Source organism: Cotesia glomerata, linkage group LG7 (genome assembly GCF_020080835.1).
Source record: "Cotesia glomerata isolate CgM1 linkage group LG7, MPM_Cglom_v2.3, whole genome shotgun sequence".
Lineage (NCBI taxonomy): Eukaryota > Metazoa > Arthropoda > Insecta > Hymenoptera > Braconidae > Cotesia > Cotesia glomerata.
In genome coordinates this window covers 14,546,276-14,572,616 of record NC_058164.1, presented here as the reverse complement: position 1 = coordinate 14,572,616, position 26,341 = coordinate 14,546,276, and the positions used below count along the sequence as shown (strand labels likewise).

Below are 26,341 nucleotides of genomic sequence, written 5' to 3'. Positions count from 1 at the left end.
ACGTCGCTAATGAACATTTACAAATATAATGGTGGAGGGGGAGTATATTAAACTGCGACAGTATTGACATTAAAAAGGATAAAAACAAGAGGGTTAAAAACGGAAGTTTAAAAGTGTAAGTTTATAGAAAAAAGTATATTCCTACACAAATAAATAACTTTTGATTGAGAAGCCGAATTTTTTTATTATTGTAGTTACTTAAAAACATTAAAAATCAACTTATGTCAATAACTAATCGTTTAAAAGCAAAATAATACATTGATAAATTATGATTTTATAAAAAAAAATTTAGTGGTCCAACAAAAAAAAATTATTCTCAATATTAAAGTCATAAATTTTTCAATCAAAAGGGAAAAATCATGTGTAACGCGAAAAAAACGATAAATTACTTTTGAATTTAACTTCAACGTCGAATAAATTTGAAAAGAGTGAATTTAATTAAAAATGTCAAGCAACTTTTTTTGTAGAGCATTAAATTTCCTTTAAAAATAAGTATTTTAAACCGTAAAAATGTTGATATTTCTGGTAGCTACAAAAATCCAAAATCGAAACGCAAAATTGAAAAAATAAATCTTTGTTTAAGGCATTATTACAAGGAAACGGCTTGTTTTACAGTAATTTACTAGGAGAACTTTTTTTTAGGAAATTTAATTACCTATAAGAATACATATTGCTAAAAATTTTCAGATTGATAACTAACGAGTTTTGAGTAAAAAATGCGATTACGGTTGAAAAATCAATAGTCGTAACGATACACCCCTTGATATTATTATTAAGGACTTAAACTTTCACAATAATTTTTTTTTTATCATCTTGAATGATATTTTCACAGTATCGACAGAAAAAAAAAAATAGTCGTTTTTTTTCGCCCAGTCTACTATATATATATATATATATATATATATATACAGCATATATATATATATATATATATATATATATATATATATATATATATATATATATATATATATATATATATATATATATAATATATAAAATTCTCGTGTCACAATGTTCGTTCCCATACTCCTCCGAAACGGCTTGACCGATTCTCATGAAATTTTTTATGCATATTCAGTAAGTCTGAGAATCGGCTACTATGTGTTTTTCTAACCTCTAAGTGATAAGGGGTGTTCACCCTGAAAATTTATTTTTTATTTTTTTGATAAAATTTTTTTTTTTTCAATTTTTTTATTATGTGGCATCAAAAAATACATACAACTTTAAATTTGCACTTTTTTATCACCAACCCTTGCTTTTTAATAGTCATTTTCATAATTTTATCATTTTCTATCCCGCTCGATAACATCAATTATTATCACTTGGTAAGTTATTCCCTTCATGTGTCTACCGGTGTCACTTCTCACCCTGTAAACAGCACGAAGTAGGGATGTTACCTCTACAGTTTTCAGCTATTATTAGTGTTTATGCTTCAAGCGTAGTAGTTAAACATTTTTACTATCTCAGTGTAACTCTCATATCAAATATATTCTTGAGTAACTTTATTATTTATTTATTAATAACTAATATTATTGAATATAATTAATTATTAATAACTAATGAAATTATTAATTTTGAGTGTAAATCGCACGATCAGTTAATTAAGTGACTTACATAACCTCTAAAATACTCAACACGTGTCACGAGTTCCCGCAAACAACGGCTATTGAGTTGTAAGCATAAATTATTTTTTACGTTTATTATAACATCAAAAATTATTTTATATTATTTTATATTATCTATACGACGTTGCTGGAATCATGGTTGGCGATCGTACAGGTGCACGAGAAATTGTGATTCGTAGGAGAAATAATAATCTTCAGTTCATTGCTGATACAGACCGTTCACATGACGCTCTCCAATATCCGCTAATCTTCTGGAAGGGACAAGACGGATATAGCATAAATATTAAACAACGAGATCCCGTATCAGGTACTTCATTTATTATGAATTTTATTATTACACTTTTAACAAAATAATTAAATTATTAAACGCAATTAACTTAAATTAATATTTATGAATATATTATTACAGGAGCTGAAACAAACAAGAACGTTAGCTCGAAGGATTATTATGCGTATAGATTGATGATTAGACGCGGGCTGGATAACGTCATTCTACGATTTCGAGAGCTTTGTCAACAATTCATGGTCGACATGTACGCGAAGATAGAAGGCGAACGACTACGATACTTACGATATAATCAACTCAAGCTACGTGTGGAAGAGTACATTCACTTGCGAGACGCTATTGTCAACAACGCCGACGCTGGAAGGTCGAAATTGGTAACTCTGTCATTCTACCATCATCGTACGTAGGCAGTCCACGTCATATGCAAGAGTATATACAGGATGCTCTGACTTTCGTGCGCGAATATGGGTGACCGTGTTTATTTATCACGTTCACATGTAATCTAAAATGGCCAGAGATTACATCTTTGCTGTTGCCTGGCCAAAATGCAATACATCGTCATGACATTACAGCACGTGTGTTTAGACAAAAGCTGAAGTCATTAATAAATTTTCTTACTAAATCACATGTATTCGGTCCCACACGTTGCTGGCTGTATTCGGTTGAGTGGAAAAAGCGAGGATTACCTCATGCCCACATTTTGGTTTGGTTAATCGACAAAATCCGTCCTGAAGAAATAGATAATATAATTTCTGCAAAAATTCCCGATCCGTCTACTGATCAATTGCTGTTTGATATTGTTACAGCAAACATGATTCATGGCCCATGCGGTACTTTTAATCGTTCATCGCTTTGCATGTCAGATGGAAAATGTACAAAAAATTTCCCTAAAGATTTCACTAACGATACAATTACAAATGTCGACGGATATCCTATATATCGTCGAAGGAATCCAGATAATGGCGGACAATCATTGATTAAAAACATCAGCAACACAGACATTGATATTGACAATCGTTGAGTCGTGCCATATTCGCCCCTGCTGAGCAAAACATACAATGCTCATATTAATGTTGAGTTCTGCAGTTCTGTGAAGAGCATCAAATACATTTGTAAGTATGTCCATAAAGGCAGTGACATGGCGGTGTTTAGAGTGGAAAATACCAATGTGAATGCTCCTCCAGTAAATAAAAACGATGAAATAACGCTCTACCAAATAGGTCGGTACATCAGCTCCAATGAAGCTGTTTGGCGTATCTTTGGTTTTCCAATTCATGAACGGGATCCAGCAGTTGTTCAGTTAGCCGTTCATCTTGAAAATGGTCAGTGTGTATATTTCATGAACGAGACAGCGATTAATCGTGCTATAAATCCACCAAAAACTACACTCGCTGAATTTTTTGAATTGTGTAATCGTGCGGATGATTTTGGTGCCTTTGCATGTACTTTACTCTATTCACAAGTACCACGCTATTTCACATGGGCTCAAACAAAACAATGGATACCCCGCAAGCAAGGCTCACCAGTTGATGCATGCCCCAATTTATTCAAATCAAACGCCTTGGGGCGAGTATTTACAGTGAATCCAAGACAGACTGAGTGCTTTTATCTTCGACTGTTGTTGGTTAGTGTTACTGGCCCATTGTCATTTCAAGATATACGTAAAGTGAATGGGCAACAGTATACAACGTATCTTTATACGTTGCAAACGTAATAACTAGCACTAAACCATGCACTAAAGATGCATGCCTTGCACTCGGCTTGCTAGAAGATGACAATCAGTGGGAATGTATGCTTGCTGAAGCAGCATTGAACTGTACAGCAATACAAATTTGTCTACTATTCGCTATAGTGTTGACTACATGTTTTCCAGCCCGAGCAGAAATATTGTGGGATAATCACAAAGATTCAATGACTGATGATATATTGCATCAACATCGTACACGGTGTAACGATCTAGCGATAACATTCAGCGACGATATGTACAATGAAGCATTGATTGCTATTGAGGATCTTTGCATTATCATTGCCAATTTACCACTCAGTCATTTCGGTATGAATTCGCCAAATCGAGGTGCAACTGATTTAATGAACACTGAAATGAATCGTGAAATGCAGTACAACACTGTAGAAACGGCGGCGATTGTTACTCGCAATGTCCCACTAATGAATGAGGATCAAAGAACCATTTACGACCGCATTATGCTCGCAGTTTCAGCAGGACAAGGTGGGTTCTTCTTTTTAGATGCACCAGGTGGAACTGGCAAGACATTCCTTATTTCGCTAATTCTCGCCAAAATACGATCCAATAATGGCATCGCATTGGCCATTGCATCATCGGGCATTGCGGCAACTTTATTGGATGGAGGCAGAACAGCTCATTCAGTATTTAAGCTACCACTTAATATTCAAAATAACCCTGACGCAGAGTGCAACATAAAAAAACAATCGTCCATAGCCACAGTGCTGAAACAGTGTAAAATTATCATCTGAGATGAATGTACCATGGCACACAAACATTCGCTTGAGGCGTTGAACAGGACATTGAAAGATATTAAAAACAACGACAAACTATTTGGTGGCACTCTGTTAGTCCTTTCAGGTGACTTCAGACAAACACTTCCCGTCATTCCACGTTCAACATACGCTGATGAAATTAACGCCTGCTTAAAATCATCGACATTGTGGCGTAATGTTGAAATAGTACAGCTGAAAGTAAATATGCGCGTTCAAATGCTTCAAGATCCATCCGCTGAAACATTCTCAAAACAACTCTTAGATATCGGCGATGGAAAAGTCACTATAGCTGAAACTGGATACATAAAATTAGCGAATGATTTCTGCACAATCATTGATTCGCAAGATGCTCTCATTGAACAAATATTTCCCGATGTATACACGAATTACATAAATCTCGAGTGGCTAGCAGAAAGAGCAATGTTAGCTGCAAAAAATGTGGACGTTGACATTTTAAATCTGAAGATACAACAGTTATTGCCAGGGGACTTGGTATCATATAAATCTATTGATACAGTTTGCGATGACACTGAAGCTGTAAATTTTCCAACAGAGTTTTTGAACTCACTAGATTTGCCAGACATGCCACCACATAACTTACAATTGAAGGTTGGATATCCAATTATTTTGCTTCGTAATTTGAACCCGCCACGGCTATGCAACGGTACGTGATTAGTCATTAAAAAATTAATGAAAAACGTTATCGAAGGCACCATTTCAAATGGCAAGTTTCGAGGTGAAAATATATTAATACCACGAATACCTATTATACCCACAGATGTGCCAATTCAATTTAAGCGTATTCAATTTCCGATTAGATTGGCATTTGCAATGACTATTAATAAATCCCAAGGCCAAACAATGTCTGTTTGTGGCTTAGATTTGAGCACACCATGTTTTTCACACGGACAATTATAGGTTGCATGCTCTCGAGTAAACCATCAAGTTTGTTTGTATTAGCTAAAAACGGGCTAATAAAAAATATTGTTCACGCTGCAGCATGAAGAGATTAATATTATGTAATTAATTAATTATATAAATAATTATTACTTTTAATAAATTAAAACAATTAATGTTTGGTGTTTTGTTATTTTCAAACAACATTCCCTTATCGTTCACAGCGCTCCAGGCCTTTTTCACTCATATTCCACATCCTTATACACTTCCAATAAGTTAGTAATTTTTTTTCTACACTAGAAATTCTCTAGAAATTATTTACATGGCAAAACAACGTTTGCCGGGTCAGCTAGTAATTTATATTATTAAGAGAATAAGAACAATTTTGTCTCCTGCATAGTCACATGATGAAATCGATTTTTTAGTGAAATTTATTGTCATTGCAAAGGACTTGACATTAATTTTTGCCTTTTCAAGGTTTCGTATCATTCTCGTCGATAGTCAATTTATAATAGATATTTAGGTTACATTTGAAAATGCTCTATCTCTAAACATATAATTGAGAAATGACCTTGTATCTTGTGAACTATTGACATTTTTAAAGATATAAGCTCATATTGATGTTACACTCATCGAGACATTTGAGTACCCACATCAATTTTTCATATATTTTATATATTTATATATATTATATATATATATATATATATATATATATATATATATATATATATATATATATATATATATATATATATATATATGTCGGAGAGTAAAGTACAGTGGAGTATTTCTCTGGCAATCTGATGGGAATATTCTTTAGAATAGTAATATTTTTGTAATCCTCAATAATTAAAGAATGTACCCTTACTTCGAGTATGGTTGTAAAAATAAGTTTAACTAAATTGTTTTATTGCGGTAGGCTTAGACCTAAGTCGACACATGGTTGTCAACGTAGTCGTGGCCACAGGACGATAGGGGTATCATAAATTACCAAGGGAAAAGGAAATATGCAGTTGTCATATTTTTTGAGAATCTTTGAGAAGACAGTCTTATTCTGGAATCGAGATCGTACAGACGTCCTGGTGATCACGAATTCGTTATCCTCCTAAGTCTGAGTGTATTGCAAAGCAATTTAACATCGTATCGTATTTTGTGTATTGTTGTGTTAGTGATAAGTGATAATTAATGATTGTGTTTATTCCTGCAATACGAATCTATTTTACTCATTTTTATTAATTGACATATTGTAACTCCGCATATTAATTTGATTGTAATAACAAAAATGAACGTACACGATAATTCTGATACTCCAACAATTATTCATGACTTACCGACATATATATATATATATATATATATATAATAAATTATTATAATAAATTGACTATTGGTGATAATAATATGAAACCTTGAAAAGGCATAACTCCAAGCAACAACCCATTTTATCACATAAATACACTGGCCACTCAATTTTCCTTATTCTCTTAATAATATAGATTATTGTTATTATGATTATTATTATTGTTATTTTAACTATTATTGCCGATAACATGAAAATCATGTGGCTGCCCCAATTTTTTTTTCCGTGCATATACTATAGGAATCATTTCGAACCCACTCCGCACGAAGATTTTATCTTTATTTTATTTTGAGAATGATTCCCATAATGGTATAGGAATGATTCCTATAATATTCTAGGAATCCTTCCTATACCATTATGGGAATAGTTCCCATAATGATATAGGAACCATTACTATATCATTATGGGAAATTTTTCCATAATTCTGGGAAAATTTCCTATAACTATGGGAACAGTTCCCATAATTCATGGGAACAGTTCCTATTATTGCCTGGGAACTGTTCCCATAAAATTATGGGAATAGTTCCCATATTTTTCTTTCCGTGTAACCAAAAAATTTCAAATAAATAAAAATAATTTCTAACTAGATTATTGTTAATGAACTATTTAATAATAATTTTGCACAAATAATTTATATAAAAATTTTAGAAAATAAAATATAAAAGTTTTATAGATTTTATTTGCTTTCTTTTATATTTTGACAGCTAGGAAAGCAATGTTTATAAAACAATCCATGTACTCTATAAGCTTCTAATAATTTAATTTCAATCTTTCTTAGCCGTCTAATTAAAAACTAATTTTTAATCAACTTAAAAAAATTAATTCTGTTATTAAATCAGGTTTAAATATTTGTGACGAGTTCTGTGCATGTTATTTCTCTTAATCAGAGCACTTGTTAGTAAACTTTAAAATAAATTATTTTTTTTTTTATTTTTCAATTTTTACTTTTTTATTATGCCCGCCCCGACCAGAAAAACCTCGGCTTCGCCTTGGCTTTGCAAAAGTCGGGCGGCGCCCCCCTCACCCCCGGCAAAACCTCGGCCATCATATCCCATACGCCAGGAAATCCAACTTTCTGGCCTTGGGTCGTAATATACTATTTACTTTATTTATTAACGTTGCATAAAAATGAAAAATCTTCCAATATCAAACGACAAAACGTTGCGTCTTGCTTTATAATGTTTCCATAAAAAAAAAGTAAAATCAAATGATTTTTCACAGATGGATGATGCAGCTAACGAATTAGAGGGCATCGATTTAACCGATCCAGATTTACACAAAGCAGCAACTAAAATTCAAGCAAGTTTCCGAGGCCATAAAGTTCGTCAGGAAGTAGTTGTAACTGAGACCAAAAAATAAAGCTACAATTATTAAGTGAAAACTAGTGATACTATCGATATGTGCAACCTTAATCTATAAATAGAAATAACACGCAGTTAATAAACCTGATTTCTGTATAGCTGTATATTTATATTGTACCAAAAAACCAACTTAGTATATTTTATCTCGAATGAACCCGATGTCTTAATGAAAAATATTAAAATATAGATTCTGTTAAAATTTAAGCCCTTCACAATAATCTTCAGAGATCTTGAATCAAAAGTGTTCATTTCCTATATTCAAATCATATGGGGTAATTTTTAAAACTCCAAAATATTTATTGAATACTTTAAAGAAAAGGTGATTCATGATTTTAAGATGTATTTTTAATTCAAAAATTACTCAAGGTCAATCTTTAGCTTACTATAAATTTTTTTACTATTGCATAAAATAATTGTTATTTGCATAATGACTGTTATTTTCGTCCATAGCGATTATTGTTTTATTTTAGTGCTCATAAATAATAAACTTCATTTGCAAAAATACTTATAACCATTATTATTCACTAGTTTAAAGTTTTTTTGAATTTCTTCCGATCAGTCAATCGAAATTTAACATTCTCTTAAGTGAATTACAAAAATTTTCTTTAACAACGATAGCTTGGTTGCAAAATTTAAATAATCTTGGAAAAATATTTTAAAGAAATTTTAAACAGCTTCTCTACGTATTCAGATAATTAATAAAGAAATTGAATTAGGTGATCTATAAATACTCGTATTAAGGGCTCTTATTAAAAATGAATCTATATTGTGACATTTTTTACTTGAATTTTAAGACCATTTGAGTGAATGAATTTGTAGGTTTTTTGACACCGTCTAATATACATATTTCCTTTCTTGTTTCAAATATTCTTCAATCTATTACGATTGTTGAATATTCCGTTAAATTTTAAGTAAAATACATTATTTAACTATAAATATAAATGACTTGTTGATAACACCGTAAATAATAAGCCATCCCTAATTGTTGAAAAATTTATAAATTAAATTGAACTACTTTTTTGAAGATATCATTAATTCATATTTAGCACTTTTTGTTTGTTCAAAAGTATACTGTTCATGAAATTGAAAGATAAACTTGATTAAATCGTTAAAATTGAAACAACAAAAAAAAATAAAATGAATAAATTCATTAATATTAAATTTAAATGGAAACTAATTTTTCATGATGTTACATACTTCAAAAGCTAACCATCGTGAAAAATTCCAGATGTTCTCAAGTGCAATTCATGTAACACAGATAAAAATATGAAAATATAAATGAGTAATTCCAGATTATATACCAAATAGCTTCAAGAACACCATAAAAAGATGTACATTTTGAACTTATTTCTGCTCAATATTGAAGAATACTATAAAAAATAATTAAACTGTTATCATAAGTATTTATTCTATGATTAGTTTTATCTGTAAAAATCAGATAAAATAAAATGTATATTCATTTGATGATACTTTTTACAAGACCAAGTAAAAGCTATTACCTTAATAATGGTTACTAAGTCTCAATTAAGAAACTTGTTTTTCCAAATATATAGAAAACAAAAATGTACTACCAACCGGCACTAATAAATAAATGTTGTATGAAAGATCCAAGCCACTTTACTCCACTTTTGAATAAAACTTTATTTCAAATGATTCGTGATTATATTTCATTAAAAATAATATTATTGTCCGACTCATTCAGGATTTTTTTTTAATTTTCACACCCTCTCATTGTTATTTTTATTATTTGCTACAGAGAACGTCAATCCAGATATGATAATTTTCTGAACAAATATTGAAATTCTGCACCATCAGTTTCTTTAACCCGTCAGCACTCACGTTTTAAGTATTTTGCTCACGCAACAACATCCGACTTATAAAGTGGCTCTGTAGTGCAAGTGAGACACTAAAATTCACGTGAGTTCTGACGGGTAAAACACCATTCACAGCTATAGCTATAAAAAACTCCAGAAAAACCTACTTCTTGACACCGATATCCTGGAACAGCCTACTCTCTCGAATAGTGGTAAAATTAAAATCATTGTCATCCGGAGAAAATTTTTAACTTCCCGCTAAGATAATTGAAAATTTTCAAAAGTTGGAAAGTTATTGGTTTGACTCCGTTTTCCGAAAATCGAGTTTTCAACGGATGTTGACGTTTTGAGGTCCTAGGACGCTTCTCCGAATGTTTCCGCGATGGTGTCTGTATGTCTGTATGTATGTGTGTGTGTGGCCGTATGTAAACCTCTCATAACTTTTTAACGGCTTGACCGATTTTATCGCGATTAGCGTCATTCAAAAGGGCTTAACCGAATTTAGATTTTGAATACAATTTGGACCGATTCGAACCGGTAGATTTTGAGAAATTTCAAAAAAACTACAAACAAAAATTTTTTTAAATGTGGTTTTTCTTGAATAACTTTGAAACGGCTAAACCGATCGATTCCAAAAACTAATCAGATCTTTATATAAAAATACCACGTCGATCGCCGCCAACCAGGTCAAAATCGATTGATTCGTTCGTGAGTTATCGTTGTCGAAAGAAAATAAAAAAAAATTGTTTTTTCGGAATTACTTCGAAATTCCTGGCTTGATCGATATAAACTTGAAAATTCTTTATGGGGCTTCAAAAAGTGCGTCGAATGCCGCCAACCTCGTAAGAATCGCTTCATTCATTCAAAAGTTATTGCAGTTCGAAAATTCAAAAAATGGTGTTTTATTAAACTTCTATCAGACTTTCGAGCTCAGAGAGCTCAAAACGACACAAAAATTATAATTTGAACTCGAAGAGCTCAAAAACGTAATAAGTGAAATTTTGAGCGCTTAAGTATGGAATTAGCGGGAAGTTGCAGGAATGGCCTTTAGGGTCAACCGTTTTCCTAATTTTTTTTCTGAAAACTACATTTAAAAAAAAGAAAAGTGCCAAAAGGTCAGTTTGTGAAAAAGTTATAACAATTTAAAAAAAAAAAAAGCGATTTTTTTCAAAAATTCGTAACTTTTTTTGGGTTGGGAAAAAAAATCTAAAAAAATGCAAAAAAATGTCTTTAGTATGATAGAAAATGATAAAAAAGTTTCAGCGAAATCGAAAGGAGTCGGGTCAAAACCTCGGTGATTTGGCATAGAATGCCCCATATATATTAGACTGTGGCAAAACATCTTTTTTTTTTTTTTTTTTTCGATTAAATGTATCTTAAAAGTTTCTTTAATATAAAAAAAAAATTATAGATTAAAGATATTATGTATTTAATGTTGCTAGTTTCTGTTATTTCGAAAATTTGAAAATTTAATTTTTTAGAGGTGATCTAACGGCCATCTCTAGACATTCCCAATTTTCGAAAAGTCTATCTCAATGAAAAGTGTATAATTTTTATTAAAAGATTTACGAATCCACCACGAATAACAGAATTTTTTAACTTCCGGCAAAGAAAATTGAAAATTTTCAAAAATCGGGAAGCTATTGGTTTTACCCCGACTTTCGGAAAGCGATTTCTCATCAGATCTCGACGTTTTGAGGTCCTAGGAAGCTTTCCTGACCATTTCCGCGTCGATGTCACCGTGTCTGTATGTATGTATGTATGTGACCCTCTTATAACTTTTGAATGGCTTGATCGATTTCTTCGCGGATGGTGCCATTCGAAAGGGTTTGACCAAACTTAGATTTTGAATACACTTTGAACCAACTCAAACCGGTAGATTTTAAAAAATCTTAAAAAAACTACAAAATTTTTTCGAAATGTGGTTTGTTTTTAAATAACTTTTAAACAGCTCTACCGATCGATTTGAAAAAAAATAATCAGCTCTTAACATTAAAAAAACACGTCGATCGCCGCCAGCCCGGTCAAATCGGTTGATTCGTTCGTGAACTATCGTTGTCGAAAGAAAACCTAAAAAAGTGTTTTTTCGGAATTACTTCGAAATTCCTTGTTTGATCAATTTATTCTTAATGATTTTTAATAAGGCCTTTAAAACTACGTCCAATGCTGCCAACCGCGTGGAAATCGGTTCATTCATTCAAAAGTTATTGCAATTTGAAACTTGAAAAAATAGTGTTTTATTAAACTCCTATCAGATTTTCAAGCTCGGAGAGCTCTAAATGACACAAAATTAATATTATTGAGCTCGAAGAGCTAAAAAACATAATTAGTGCAATTTTAAGCGCTCAAGTATAGAATTACCGGGAAGGTGCAGGGATGGCTTTTAGGGTCAACCGTTTTCCTAATTCTTAACTTCCCACTAAGAAAATCGAAGATATTCAAAAATCGGGAAGTTATTGTTTTCACCCCGTTATGCAAAAATCGAGTTTTCATCAGATCTCGACGTTTTAAGGTCATAGGAAGCTTCCCTGAATGTTTTCGCGATGATGTCCGTACGTCTGTATGTGTGTGTGTGTGTGTGTGTGTGTGTGTGTGTGTGTGTGTGTGTGTGTGTGTGTGTGTGTGTGTGTTTTTTTTTTTTTTTTTTATAGAGGAGGTAAAATACGTTTACGTATGCCAGGACTTGGTGTTGTTGCCAGGACTAGGTGTTGGTGCCTGGGTATTTCGGACTCAGAAGACAATATTATTTTGCAACAATACCGACTAAACATCCTCCTCTCTCGTTTCCCTATGTATGTTACAGGGAAGACTGTATCAGGACCGCGTTAGCATTACTTCAATCCAGTCCATGTTGTGCCTCACGACACCTACTTCTTGTTATTACTGGTTTCTAATCCCTTTCTGCGATTTTTTCTTTCAAGAGACGCTGCGCGTAGGCTACTACAGCTGTCCAGTTTTCTTCTTTTTTGATCATGCAGGTTAACATGCTCTCAGGGGAGAGCGCGGTGCCCATTGTTTCTTCGGTGCAGATTCTATCGTCCTTCCATCGATCACACTCGAAAAACGTGTACTCGGCGTTGTCAATTTTGTCTGGACAGTATTTGCACGTTGGTGTGCTGTGCAAACCCATCTTGAATAGATAGGCATTGAACTGCCCATGTCCCGTCAGTAGCTGGGTCAGAAAGAAGTCCGTGTCCCCATGCTTCCGAGAAAGCCAGACGTTGATGTTTGGGATCAGTCGCGCTGTCCATCTGCCTGTCTCTCCCGACGTCCATCGGTCCTGCCACTCTTGCTGCGTTTCCGTTTTTATCCTCGTTTTTGCCTCCTTCATGTTTTCGCCACTGATTTTAGCGTCGTAGAGTCTTGCTCTCTCGAACGCTAATAGGTCGATGGGCGCAGCTCCCGCAATGACCAATACAGCCGCTTCGGAAACCGTGCGGTAGGCGCAGGCAACTCTGAGAGCGCATCGCCGCTGCACTGCTGCCATTTTCCGCCGATAGGTTTTCTGCTTTAATATATCTGCCCATATTTCCGCTCCATAAAGCAGTACCGAATGGACTGCTTCCAGAAGGACTCTCCTCTTTTTGGTTCTTGGTTCCATAGTATTCGTCATAATTCTTGCTAGGCTAGACACCGTCTTGCTGGCTTTCTGGCATGCACTATCGAGGTGTTCGCGGAAAGATAGTTTCTCGTCTATCATTACCCCCAGATAGCGCAGGGCCCTTGTTGACGTTAGCGTTATTCCTCCCATGTCCACAGCAAATGGTTTTGGGAACCATTTTTGGCGAGTCAGAACGACCATCTCGGTTTTGTGTTTTGCGAGTTTCAGGTGGTGTTTATCGAGCCAAGTCTCGACGGCATCAATGGTTTCCCAAACGAGTAGTTCGGCCTCCTCTACGCTGTCTACTATTATCGTGGCCACGACGTCGTCTGCAAAGCCCGTTAAGTCCACTTGCTTTGGCAACGGGATTTCCAGAAGCTCGTCGTAGTCCGCGTTCCATAGATCGGACCCCATTATTGAGCCTTGCGACACGCCAGCCGTTATGGCGTATTCTTGTGGACCTTCCGTGGTTTCTGCTATCAGCTTTCTCTCGTCAAGGTAGTTGTCGACAAGTGCCAGATTCTCCGGCTCCACGTCAAATCTGTGCTCCAGGGCGTCCAAAATATCTCTCTAATTTGCGCTGTTAAAGGCATTTCTAATGTCTAGCGTGAGGACAAGACAAACCTTGCGGGCTTTAAGGCTACCAGTCCATGCTTCTCTCGCTGTCGCTACGACTTTCTGGATCGCGCCGACTGTTGAACGTCCTTTCCGGAAGCCGTGTTGGTTTGCGGCAAAACCTCCAGCACGGTCTATGTCGTTGCGAAGTCTCCCTTGTATGAGCTTCTCGAGCAGTTTTCCAGCAATGTCCAGCATACAGAGTGGTCTAAACGACGAAGGTGTTATGGGGGTTCCCTTACCTTTGTCTAAGAGAACCAATCTCTGCCGTTTCCAGACCACGGGAAACGTGCCAGTTGCCAAGCATGCGTTGTAGGTGTTCAGGAGTATGTCTGGGTATTCCAGGGCTACAGTTTTGATCACCGATGCCGGGATGCCATCAGGTCCAGGTGCCTTTCCTGTTTTGAGTGACTTGGCCGCGTCTTGTAATTCCTTAGTTGTGAAGGGTGTTACTTCGCTGTTCTTAGTGTAGTGTTTCTTCTCCCGCGGTGGGTGTTTGGGGAAAAGCTCCGTTACAATGCTCTCCATCAAGGCAGGAGATTTCGGCGCCTCTGGTGAAGCCTTTCCAAGTCGTTTGGCGACAATTTGGTAGGCTTTACCCCAGAGGTCATTGTCGAGATCGTTGCAGATCTCTTTCCACAGTTTCGCTTTACTTGCTTTAATGGCTCGGTTTAGCGTCTTTTTGGCCTGCTTGTACTCTTTTGGATACAAGTCCTGGCTTGGGGAGCGTTTCGTAGTTCTCGTTGCTCGGCGACGTAGCTGATGGCATATTTTGCGAAGTTCTGCTATGTCCGCTGACCACCAGTACGCCGGCCTGTGAAAGCTCTGGTTTTTCAGCCGCGGCATAGAGGCGTCACATGCGGCAGTAATTTCTTTCATCGTGTTTAGCACTGCCTTTTCCGTCTCGCTACAGGTATCCGGTGTCGGAATGTTCTGGAGGATAGACCAGCTTCGTGCGAGTGAAGCTTGCAATGCCTCTGGATCAAGCCTTTTGGCATTCCACTTCCGCTTAGAAACGTCGCGTTGTGAAACCGGAGCAAATGCCAATCCAACGCTGAATGTCACAAACTGGTGATCACTGCCACTGTATTCTTCGGATACTGTCCAGTCTTCAATCATGTTGGCAGTCCTTGGAGTCGCCAATGAGATGTCGAGGATGGATTCTTGGTACCCTGGTCTTCTAAAGGTCGTGGTGCTCCCGGTGTTCAGCACTATGAGGTCGAGTCTAGCCACGACGTCAGCGATCTCGTTTCCTCTGGTGTCGGAGAAAGCAGCGCCGCACTCAGCCGATTTAGCGTTGAAGTCTCCGGCTACAATAACTTCGCCGTCGAACTTAGGGACCGCATCTTCTATATTTGCGAGTTTCTGTCGGAACACACTAATCCCTTCGTTAGGTGAGAGATAGACGCTCATGAAGTAGGTTGTGGGGGTTTGAATCCAGACAAAACCTGCTCCACCTCCGCTGTTGTTGACGGTAACGTTCTTTGTGTTCACAATCCAAATTGCTGCCGTGCCCGTTTCGTCTGCGAACCATGTTTTACCTTCGATGTTTAGATATTGCTCGCAGATAAAGCAGACGTCAATTTTATCTTCGAAAACACGCTGGCGCAGCAGGTTTTGCGCCAAGGTGCACCTATTCAGGTTGCCTTGTAGTATGCGTGTCATTTCTGACCTTTCATGGCTTCTGCAAGTGCTTTGCGGAATGCCTTACACGCTCCAGTGCCAGAAATATTGCATAGACTATCCTGGGCATCTTTGTCCGAAGCACAAAGGAAGCATTTTAACTTCTCCGTGCAGTTTACGGCCTTGTGGTTCTCTCCGCCACATTTGTAGCAGCACCTGCTTCTGTCTGGTCCCGCACACTGACGTGTTTGGTGTCCATAACCAAGACATTTAAAACAACGTGTTACTTTTACTACTGGGCGTATACGACAGTTCACCAAACCGATCCGTATACGGGCCTTGTCAAGGGCCTTAATCGCACTGGGCTCGTCTAGTTCGCAGAAGGCTGCCCGATTACCTCGTGGTGTGGGTTTTGTAAAATTTACCCGTTTGACCTCCAGGTTGTCAGTGAATTCACGTTTGAGTGCTTCACGGACTTCGCTCTCGGTAGAGATTTCATCTAAGTCGAGGATCTCGATCGTTGTTGTTGGTGTTAGCGTCTTGACTGTGCCGATGTTTGCAGTGGCTGCCCTTACTGCATCGGTGAATGCCTTGCTGTCTTCGGTCTTTCGAGCCATTTCAAGGAGAACGCCTCCGTGTTTCGTCTTTTTAATAGACCTTATGTCTACGCCCGTCTCGACAGGGCTTACCTTGGCCTTGATTTCCTTCAGGAGATCGGCGTATGTTCGCCCTTCAGCTGGTTGGACTAGGACAGCTTTAGTTCTTGTCTTCTTCCTCCTTGGTTTCTTGGAGCCACCGCTGTGTGTGTGTGTGTGTGTGTGTGTGTGTGTGTTTGTGTATGTAAACCTCTCGTAACTTTTGAACGGCTTGATCAATTTCATCGCGGTTGGTGTCATTCGAAAAGGCTTCGCCAAACTTAGATTTCCTGTAAGTTGGAACCAATTCAGACCGGTAGATTTCGAGAAATTGCAAAAAAAGTGAAAAAAAAGTTGTTTTTTTTTCATTTTTTCAAAATATCTCCGGATTGGCTAAACCGATCGACTTCAAAAACTAATTAACTCTTAACCCCAAAAACCCGCATCGATCGCCACCAAGTGCGTCAAAATCGGTTGATGCGTTCGTGAGATATCGTTGTCGAAAAAAATCGAAAAAAGTGTTTTTTGTAATAACTCCGAAATTTTTCATTAGATCAATTTTTTTGTTTAAAATTTTTTATAGAGCTTAAAAAACTATATCGATCGCCGCCAACCGCATGAAAATCGGTTGATTAATTCAAAAGTTATAGCAATTTGAAAATTTTAAAAATCGTGTTTCATTGAACTTTCATAAGACTTTTGAGCTCGAAGAACTCAAAAGCATAGGAAAGCTCTCTGTTTGAGCTCAGAGAGCTCATAATGATCCACCAATTGTATTTTTGAGCTCGAAGAGCTCAAAAACATCATAAGTGCAATTTTAAGCGCCTAGGTATGGAATGAGCGGGAAGTTGCCGGGATGGCCTTCAGGGTCAACCGTTTTCCTAATTTTTATTTTATTTTTACAACTCTTTCAACCTTTTTTATTATACAGTTAACTTTTTTGTTAATTATTTCGTCAATAACTAAACTTTTTGATTGTGATAGCCTAAAATACGTAAAATCTCATACAATAAATAAATATCTTTTATATTTTATCAATATTTTATCAAGATAACAAGATGGCCGCACTCAGTGGAAGTGAGTAAAAGTATCTCTCCAGTCTTTAGCATTTTGTTATTCACCTAGTGAGTTATTAAGTGTTTGGAGTGTTTATAATTGAGTATAAAAATATTTAAAACATTGTGTGATTAAAACTGTGTCATAAATATCTTTTTTTGTACCAATTTTTCTTTTTTTTTGGCGGTTCTCAGACATAACCAATATTGAGGCGTCAATAATTTTATTATTATTCTCGGTAATACAGTTGATAAATTTCGGTAATACAACTTGATAAATTTCTTTAGTGTTTTGCTGTCCTCTAACGGCGGGAATATATATTACAATGGATATATGTAACGCATCATTTACAGACTGTCAGGTGGATGTGACGTGCAGGGCTTGTAATGTCCCAATACTTCACAAATCGGTCAGCTGCCCAAAATGCCTGAGTTGTTTTCACAAGGCGTGTGTCAATATTGATGCACTAGCCAAGAATGGCGGATTCATCAGATGTTGTGGCCCGGGACGGGGAAAATCTACGAATACAGGTGGAACATTTCAGTTCACACTTGAGGACATTCAACAAACTTTTAGAGATGAGGTTTTCATTGAATCTTCTATGTTAACATATGATTTATTAGCACTTACTGAAACCTGGCTCACGCCAAAAATTTATTCTAATGAGCTATTGGATCCTACACTGTACTCAGTATATAGATCTGATAGGCGTGTAACTCAAAAAAAATCAAGAGGTGGAGGTGTGCTGATTGCAGCTCGTCAAACTTTGAATACCACTATCTTTGATACTTCGTCATTAGCCACCTTTGAAGACATCGACATCGTTGGAGTTCGATTAGTAGAGAACTGTGATCAACTTGTATTGATCGTTGTTTATATTCCACCTGCAGTAGTGATTAGTGTACTTAGTGATTTCTTGGAATTACTATCTGAACTCTTAAGTGATATTAGCTGTAAAATTATCATAGCTGGTGATTTCAACATTAATAAGTTTATCAGGCTCGCACATTATATGATGCGAGATCTGCACTAGTAAATGACTTTAATGATTTACTTAAATTAGAGCAATACAATTATGTTACTAATTATCAAGGCAATTGCTTAGACTTAGTATTATCAAACACAATTTGTAATGTGGAAAGATCAGACTGGACCTTGGTTGGACTTGATGCATATCATCCAGCTTTTTATATAGATTTTAGCTTATCCAGAAATCTGGAAAAAAATCATGACGGAAATATTATTAGTCATAAATATAACTTTAGGAAGTACGATAAGTCTTGTCTAATAAATGCGCTCTGCCAAGCTGATTGGTCTGATCTTTCTAACAGTTGTGATCCCAACTATCTCTGTTCTGCAATGTACAATAAGCTTGATCAAATATTTAATGAGGTAATACCTAAAACACATATACCTCAATCTGCGACATTTCCTAAGTGGTTTACAGCGGATATAATTTTTGATCTAAAAAACAAGGAATATCATCGTCAACGGGCCAAGCGTGATAAATCTGCTTATCACGAGCAACGCTTTAAAGAGCTTAGAAAGTCGCTCAAAATGCGTATCAAACAAGCTAGAGCTAATTATATTGCAAAAGCTGAGACCAATATAATCTCGGATCCTAACTGCTTCTGGAATTACACTAAGTCGTTATCAAGTAATACAAAACCACCGCGAGAAATTAAAGTTAACAATAAACTCGAGTCTAACCCTCAAGTGATAGCTGATGGCTTTGCTGAGTTCTTTAGTAGCGTATTTGTTTCGTCTGACATTACTTTTTCTAATAATAGTATACCAGATCTTATTGGTAATCTCGAAATTCCAGACAGTTTGGATATAATCAGGTATTGTAAAAAATTGCCAAACAAATGGTCTGCTGGTACAGATGGTATTCCTTGTTGTATTGTGCGCGAATGCGCTGAAGCATTCAGTATTCCACTAACAATTATTATACAATCTTCAATTATTCATGGAACTTTTCCTGATACCTGGAAACAGTCCAAAGTATGCCCCATACCTAAGACTTGAAACTTGACAGATGTTACTCTGTCCAGACCCATAGCAATACTTTGCTCGTTCTCCAAAGTACTGGAGATGTATATCTATGAAACAGTCTTCAGTGAGTTTCAGTCCATTGTCTCTCCACTTCAGCATGGCTTTATGCCCAAACGCTCAACAGTAACTAATTTAGTATATTTCACTCAGCTTGCTAATGAAACTCTTACTGCTGGGGAACAACTTGACGTATTTTGTGCAGATTTTGCTAAAGCATTTGATAAGGTGGACATCAGAATATCGCTTAATAGACTGCGTGAACTAGGATTAACTACTCTCTTCATGTGCTTATTAACTTCATACCTAGTCAGCAGGGAAAATATTGTATATTATATGGGATATAGGTCTAAACCCTATATTTCTACTTCGGGAGTTCCTCAAGGATCCAACCTTGGTCCTCTCTTATTTCTTGTCTTTATCAATAATCTAGCACAGCATACTTCCTGTTTCTTTGATTTATTTGCTGATGACTCTAAGCTGTATATGAGAATACATAATTTAAATGATTGCATATTTTTACAACGTAACATTGAATGCATGGTGCAATGGTGTAAGGACAATGGGCTGCAACTCAATGCTGACAAATGTTGCGTATTAACACTCACTCGGAGAAAAAAAATATTATCAACTTTGAGTACAACATATCTGGAAAAATTTTAGATAAGAGTACTACAGTCAAAATACTTGGGGTAACATTTGACAGTAAACTTACTTTTGCAACGCACATTAATAATATTATGTCTGAAGCCTGGAAAACGCTAGGGTTCATTACTCGAGTTTCAAAAAACTTTAATAATCTTAATGCCATTAAATTGTTATATAATACATTTGTTAGACCAAAACTTGAGTATGCTTCGCTAGTATGGTCTCCTACTCAATCAGGACAGTCCACTAAGATTGAAAGAGTTCAAAGAAGGTTTTTAAAATTTTTAATTTGGAAAAAAACTGGACTTTATCCGGCTCGGGGAATTGCAGATCTCACGCTATGCAAAGAATGCGAATATCTTACTCTCGATGAAAGACGCATCTGTGCGGAATTCTCCTTTGCAACTAAATTATTTAACAACTTGGTGGATTGTCCTCAATTGCTATCACTGTTTAAATTTAAGATACCAGTCTTAGGTATGAGAAATCAAACTCCAATGTACATACCTATTGCTAAATCTAACTTATCTCAGGCAGCACCAATATATCGCATCTCTAATACAGTGAATCGCTTTTATCAATGGGAACCTGCACTTGATATGTTGAATTGTCCTAATGGCTATGTAACTGCGTTACTTGGCAAACTAGCAACTAAGTGGCGTTAAAGATGTGCAATTATGAATTAATAGTTAATAAGTAATTTTTAATAGGTAATAATTAATAAGTAATAAGCAATAATTACTCAGCAATTTTTATGAGTATAAATGAATGAAATCACTATGCTAGCTATAAGTCATCTTGTTATACATCAAAAATTTATTTTTCTTATGTACTAACGATTGTATTATTAACCCTGTTAATGGCCTAGGCTGTTGGGTTTGTTTATTGAAATAAAATAAAATAAAATATTTCAGGGTCCAGGCTTAAAATGAACTAATATTATGAATCGCCGAGTTTTTAGAATCGGCTGATATCTCGAATTACCGATTTTAGAAACGGCCAATTTTAATGATTATAAAATCATTAGCTAAGTTCAAGAGGTACACAGTAAAAAATTTTGCGTCATTGCGTCAAAAAATTTTTTGTTAAAAATTTTTATGTTTAATATTTAACATTTTTTTGTGTTAATTCAACATTTTTCTGTGTTAATTTTTAATACAAAAATTTTTAACACAAAATTTTTTGACGCAATGACGCAAAATTTTTTACTGTGTAAAGTTTAAAAGTTTCAGTATTCAGTAGTTTCCAATTTTTAAGGATCGTATTTTTAAATAACCTCTTTTTCAATATTACGTTTTTTCAGATGTTTAAATTTTTTGTTTATTTATTTTTTAATTCATCAAATTTATAATTACTTTTTTTTTTTTTTTATTCGGTAATCTTCAGATGTACGATTTTATAAATTATTTTTTTCTTTTAATTTCTGATCTTAGGATTAACTTTATTTAGAGATTTCCATTTTTAAAGTTGACTGTCTTTTTAATTTGCATTTTTTCCTACAAGCTTAATTTACTTAAGATATAATTTACATTTTTGTTGTTTTAATATTATCATTTTTTATCTTTTACTTATTTTATAAACAACTAAATTTAAAATTTTCCAATTTTAGATTTTAGAAACCTCCACATTTAGGGATTTCCATAAATCCCTAAAAATAGAAACTGACTCGAATTAATGAACGTGATTGTACATACATACATACATACTAGGGTGATTCTAAAAAAAAAAAAATTACGAAAACGGTTGACCCTGAAGGTCATTCTTGTAACTTTCCGCTAATTCCATACTTAAAATTGGCGCTTAAAATTGCGCCAATGACGTTTTTGAGCTCTTCGAGCTCAAAAATATAATTTATGAGTTATTTTGAACTCTCCGAGCTTAACTATCATATAGGAGAAACCCCAGGGAAACACGGCGTGGGTTTCTTAGCATAAAAACACCTAGCAAAGCACATAAATGGTTTTTATGGCGTATCAGAACGTATAGCATTATTGAATTTAAAACTACCAGATTACAAGAATCGATGGACCATTATACAAATTCATTCACCCACAGAACAAGCAGAGACCGAAACAATTGACCAGTTTTACCAAGATCTGAATAAAACTCTACAGACACATGCCCACAAAAACACCATCGTGATGGGCGACTTCAATGGTCAACTCAGCGAACGCCAACAGGACAAAGATGCAATTATAGGACCGTACACATACAATTCAAAACCTAGAAGCAAGAATGGAAAAAGGCTCACGGACTTTGCAATGGAAAACAACCTGTCCATATTAAACACCTTCTATAAGAAAAAGAGAAATAGAATGTGAACCTGGATGTCACCTGATGGCAAATCAAGAAACCAAATTGACTTTTTATTGACCAATAAACATAAATTTTTCACAAATATAAACGTCATCAATAATCTAAACTTCAACACCAACCATCGCATGGTCAGGGCCGAACTGATCTCATCCTAACCTAAGAACCCCAGACCGAAAATAAATCAAAAGTATATAAAGCTCAACAAATATCTAGTAGAAGAAATAGCCAACTCAATAGATTCGAAACTGAATGACTATACAAAAGAAACAAAAGATGCCGACATACAAGAAAAATACACCTGGTTAGAAAGTGCAATCACAACCATTATTAATGAACATAGCAAAAGGAAAAAAAACCAAAACAACTGGATGTCAGACAAAACTGTGAACCTTCTTGATCAAAGAGCAGCTTTAATAAGTGCGAAAAATACAAATAAAAATAGGAAAGACATTGCAATAATTAGCAAAGAAATAAAAGAAAAGATAAGAAAAGACAGGAGACAACGCCGGATGGAAACGATAGAGAAACATATTAGACTGACAGGAGGAATAAAGACGGCATACAAAGAATGAACTAACAGAAAAAAATGGATTGTAAAAATGGAAGATAGTAGTGAAGCAGAAAAAATTGATAGACAGGAAATACTCAAGATCGCTACGGAATAATACACCAAACTATACAAAAACAACACAAATATTGCAGAAATAGACTTAACAGGGAACGAAATGGTACCTTATATCATGCAAGAAGAAACAGAAAAAGCTATAAACACTCAGAAAAACGATAAAGCTCCAGGGCCAGATGGCATAATCAACGAAATACTAAAGAAAACAAAAATAGCAATGACACCAATACTCACAGAAATTTTCGACAACGTAATTAACACAGAGATTATCCCAAAACAATGGACAGAATCCACCATAATCCTTATATTCAAGAAAGGAAACTATTATGATATTGGAAATTATCGGCCCATCAGCCTAATATCTAATATTTATAATATCTTTGCAAAAATTATCTTAGAAAGAATAAAAATAAAAATAGACGAGCAACAGCCAATCGAACAGGCAGGATTCCGCAAAGGATTCTCGGTACTAGACCACATCCATACTGTAAGACAAATTATAGGAAAATACAGCGAATACCAGCTTATATACTACATAGCTTTTATCGATTACAGCAAAGCTTTTGATTCCCTGATGCACTCAAAAATCTGGGAAGCCTTGAAGGAACTGGGTATAGAGCACAAATATATTAGAATTATAAAAAACATCTATAAACAAAGCTCGGCTTGTGTCCAACTAGAAAAAGAAGGAAATAAATTTCAAATACAAAAAGGCGTAAGACAGGGAGACCCTCTTTCACCAACACTCTTTTTGGCAGTACTTGAAATGATCTTCAGAAATTTAGATTGGAGAGACATGGACATATCTATTAATGGCCGCGCGTTTACACATCTACGATTCGCTGATGATATTGTACTATTTGCAAGAACATCAGCAGATTTAAGCAAGATGATAAATGGATTAGCATCGGAAAGCGCAAAGGCCGGACTGAAGCTTAATACGGAAAAAACAAAAATTATGACCAATCGCAACGAAGAACCCATAGCAGTAGAACAGAAACTAACTCCTACGTTGAAGAATACATATACCTCGGCCAACTGATGTCTCCAGAGAACAACGAAAACAAGGAAGCCGAAAGAAGAGTCGCGAACAGCTGGAAAAAATATTGGGGCCTAAAAGAAATAATGAAAAACAAGAACCTATACATCTCAACGAAAAGCAAACTATTTAACACATGCATCCTGCCTGTGTTGACATATGGCTGTAAAACATGGGCTCTAACAAAAAACATAACAAATAAACTTTCGTATGCAAACACGCCTTAGAAAGGAGCATGACCGGGATCAGAAGAAAAAACAGAATAAAAAGCAGCAATATCAGAAGAAAGACTAAGACTTTATTCAAATATAATTAATGCTGTGAAGCAGAAAAGAATAAGAGTTACGGTAATTATTACGTGAAGCATTCCACATTCACGTAACAGGATATTGGTAGGAAATGATTGAGAAAGCAATGTGAAGAGGATCATCTTAATGTGAGTTTATAGAATATGCAAGAAAAAATTATTAGATAGCTCGGACTAAGGTCCAGAACGTAACTCTGAAAACAAGAAGACAAAAGTGGAAATGAGCAGGTCACATGATCAGAGGAAAAGATAAATGGAATAAAATAATCACTCAATGGTACCCAAGAGATGAAAAGAAAAAGAGAGGTAAACCACAAAGGAGATGGGACGATGACATCAGATAAGTAGCGGGAAAATCATGGGGCAGAGTGGCCATGGAAAGATCAGAGTGGAGAAAATTGGAGGAGGCCTTTGCCACCTGGCAAACGGACATGCAAAAATGGAATAAAAGAACAATTTACGAATAATTAATTAAAGAAATACTGTCATGTCCGAATCGGGGCTCTGCTAAATCTATCGGTGGTTTCCAGAGCAAAATACTTTGAGATGCATACGGAAACTGGTGTTTGGTTGATCTCCGCCCAGCTCAGAGTCAAGGCTTCCTGCCCGCTCAGGTGCTGGACTCCAGACTTGAAGATCTGGCTGGCAGGCCAGCCAAAACCCACAAAACCTTTCCTCCTAAAATGACTTTTTCGGCGTCTTCATTTTCTTTAACATTTCAGAGAACACTTTGTTCAGCATGAGCCTTACTAAAGTTTCCAGCAATGGGCTTTCGTTTCAGAACTCAATGTCACGACGGATGAGAACATGTTTCATTTTGAGTTGTGCGTGCTTTGTTTTCGACGCACTGGAACCAGAGGGGTAACCTTTGAAACTTTGCACCATTTCCCAGACTTCCACAAGGCAGGCAGTCTCTGGATCTGGCAAGGGAGACTCTTCAAGGCCAATCCCGTGTGTGTGTGCCTTGGCCAATGTTGAAGCTCACTCCCAGGTTTGGAACTACAAGGGCCCCAATTCACACCCGATACCTAAAGTTGGAGGCCATAACAAAACTGCGGTCTTACACAGATTGAAAAATTTTTGAAAGAAGGTGGTTAAAGACTCAGATTAATAAAAGCATCGCCGAGCAGCATAACTCAACTCATTTTAAGAGAACAGATGCGACTTGAAATTCAACGAAACAAAATACAAAACTCAATGACGGAATGGAGGAACGATCCAAAGACAATATGATGAGGGTGATTTTAAAAACATTTGAGACAATAGAAACTAGGAATTGTTAAAAGCTTCAGTGTTACTTCAGGTGGTTTCCAAATGGCTGCCAAAGTGTTCAGAACTCAGGCACAAAGATAGAGCAGTGAGGCACCTCTGATAGATTCTGTTGGCTCACGATTGACCGCACGAGGATATTTGGGACGCTAACTCTTTTATTTTATAAAAACCATTCGGTATGATTACATTACCAATAGCAAGCTCATCGTACAGAGTATTTTACCGAATGAATAAAGATATTACACTCAGCCACGGTACTGGGATGGCTCAAAATAATGTTTTAGCTTAAGACACTAAGATCGAATGTGATATGACTGACTTGTTAATTCAAAAGCCAAGCAAATGTTAAAAGAGAACTGTTTTATCTTTGGTTAGAGATAGAAAGAAGAATGTTAAAGTTTCAGGAGGCCTTCTCTGTTTTCCAACTCAGGAAAGATATTGTGCAATAACTGAAATTCAAAATATACTTGATATGCTGATAATTCACTTATCTTTTTGCGTGGGTGTTCATATATAAGCTATAAATATTATTCAAAAAAAAATTAATACCCCAAATTGGTGAATATTTTCAGAGTTATATAGGTAATTACACAAAAGTATTAATTTACAAGCTTACGATGATAAACTCCATATTTTGACTATTGTTCAACTCTTTGATTAATATTCGCTAGAGGAATGTGTGAAAA

General features: G+C 35.6%; 2 protein-coding genes across 2 annotated transcripts in view; both read left to right on the top strand.

The window, feature by feature from the left end:
• Positions 1 to 9,705, top strand: part of LOC123268284 (obscurin) — a 109,894-nt gene extending 100,189 nt beyond the window's left edge. The window contains exon 4 of the mRNA XM_044733238.1: positions 7,913 to 9,705. Coding sequence (XP_044589173.1) covers positions 7,913 to 8,050 — 138 coding nt within the window. The 3' untranslated portion in view covers positions 8,051 to 9,705. The remainder of the gene's footprint in view (positions 1 to 7,912) is intronic.
• Positions 1,749 to 2,525, top strand: LOC123268286. The gene is made up of 2 exons (XM_044733240.1): positions 1,749 to 1,935; positions 2,038 to 2,525. Exons 1-2 carry the CDS (start codon positions 1,764 to 1,766, stop codon positions 2,319 to 2,321), a joined length of 456 nt encoding a protein of 151 aa, XP_044589175.1. The 5' UTR covers positions 1,749 to 1,763; the 3' UTR covers positions 2,322 to 2,525.
• Positions 9,706 to 26,341: the final 16,636 nt, after the last annotated feature.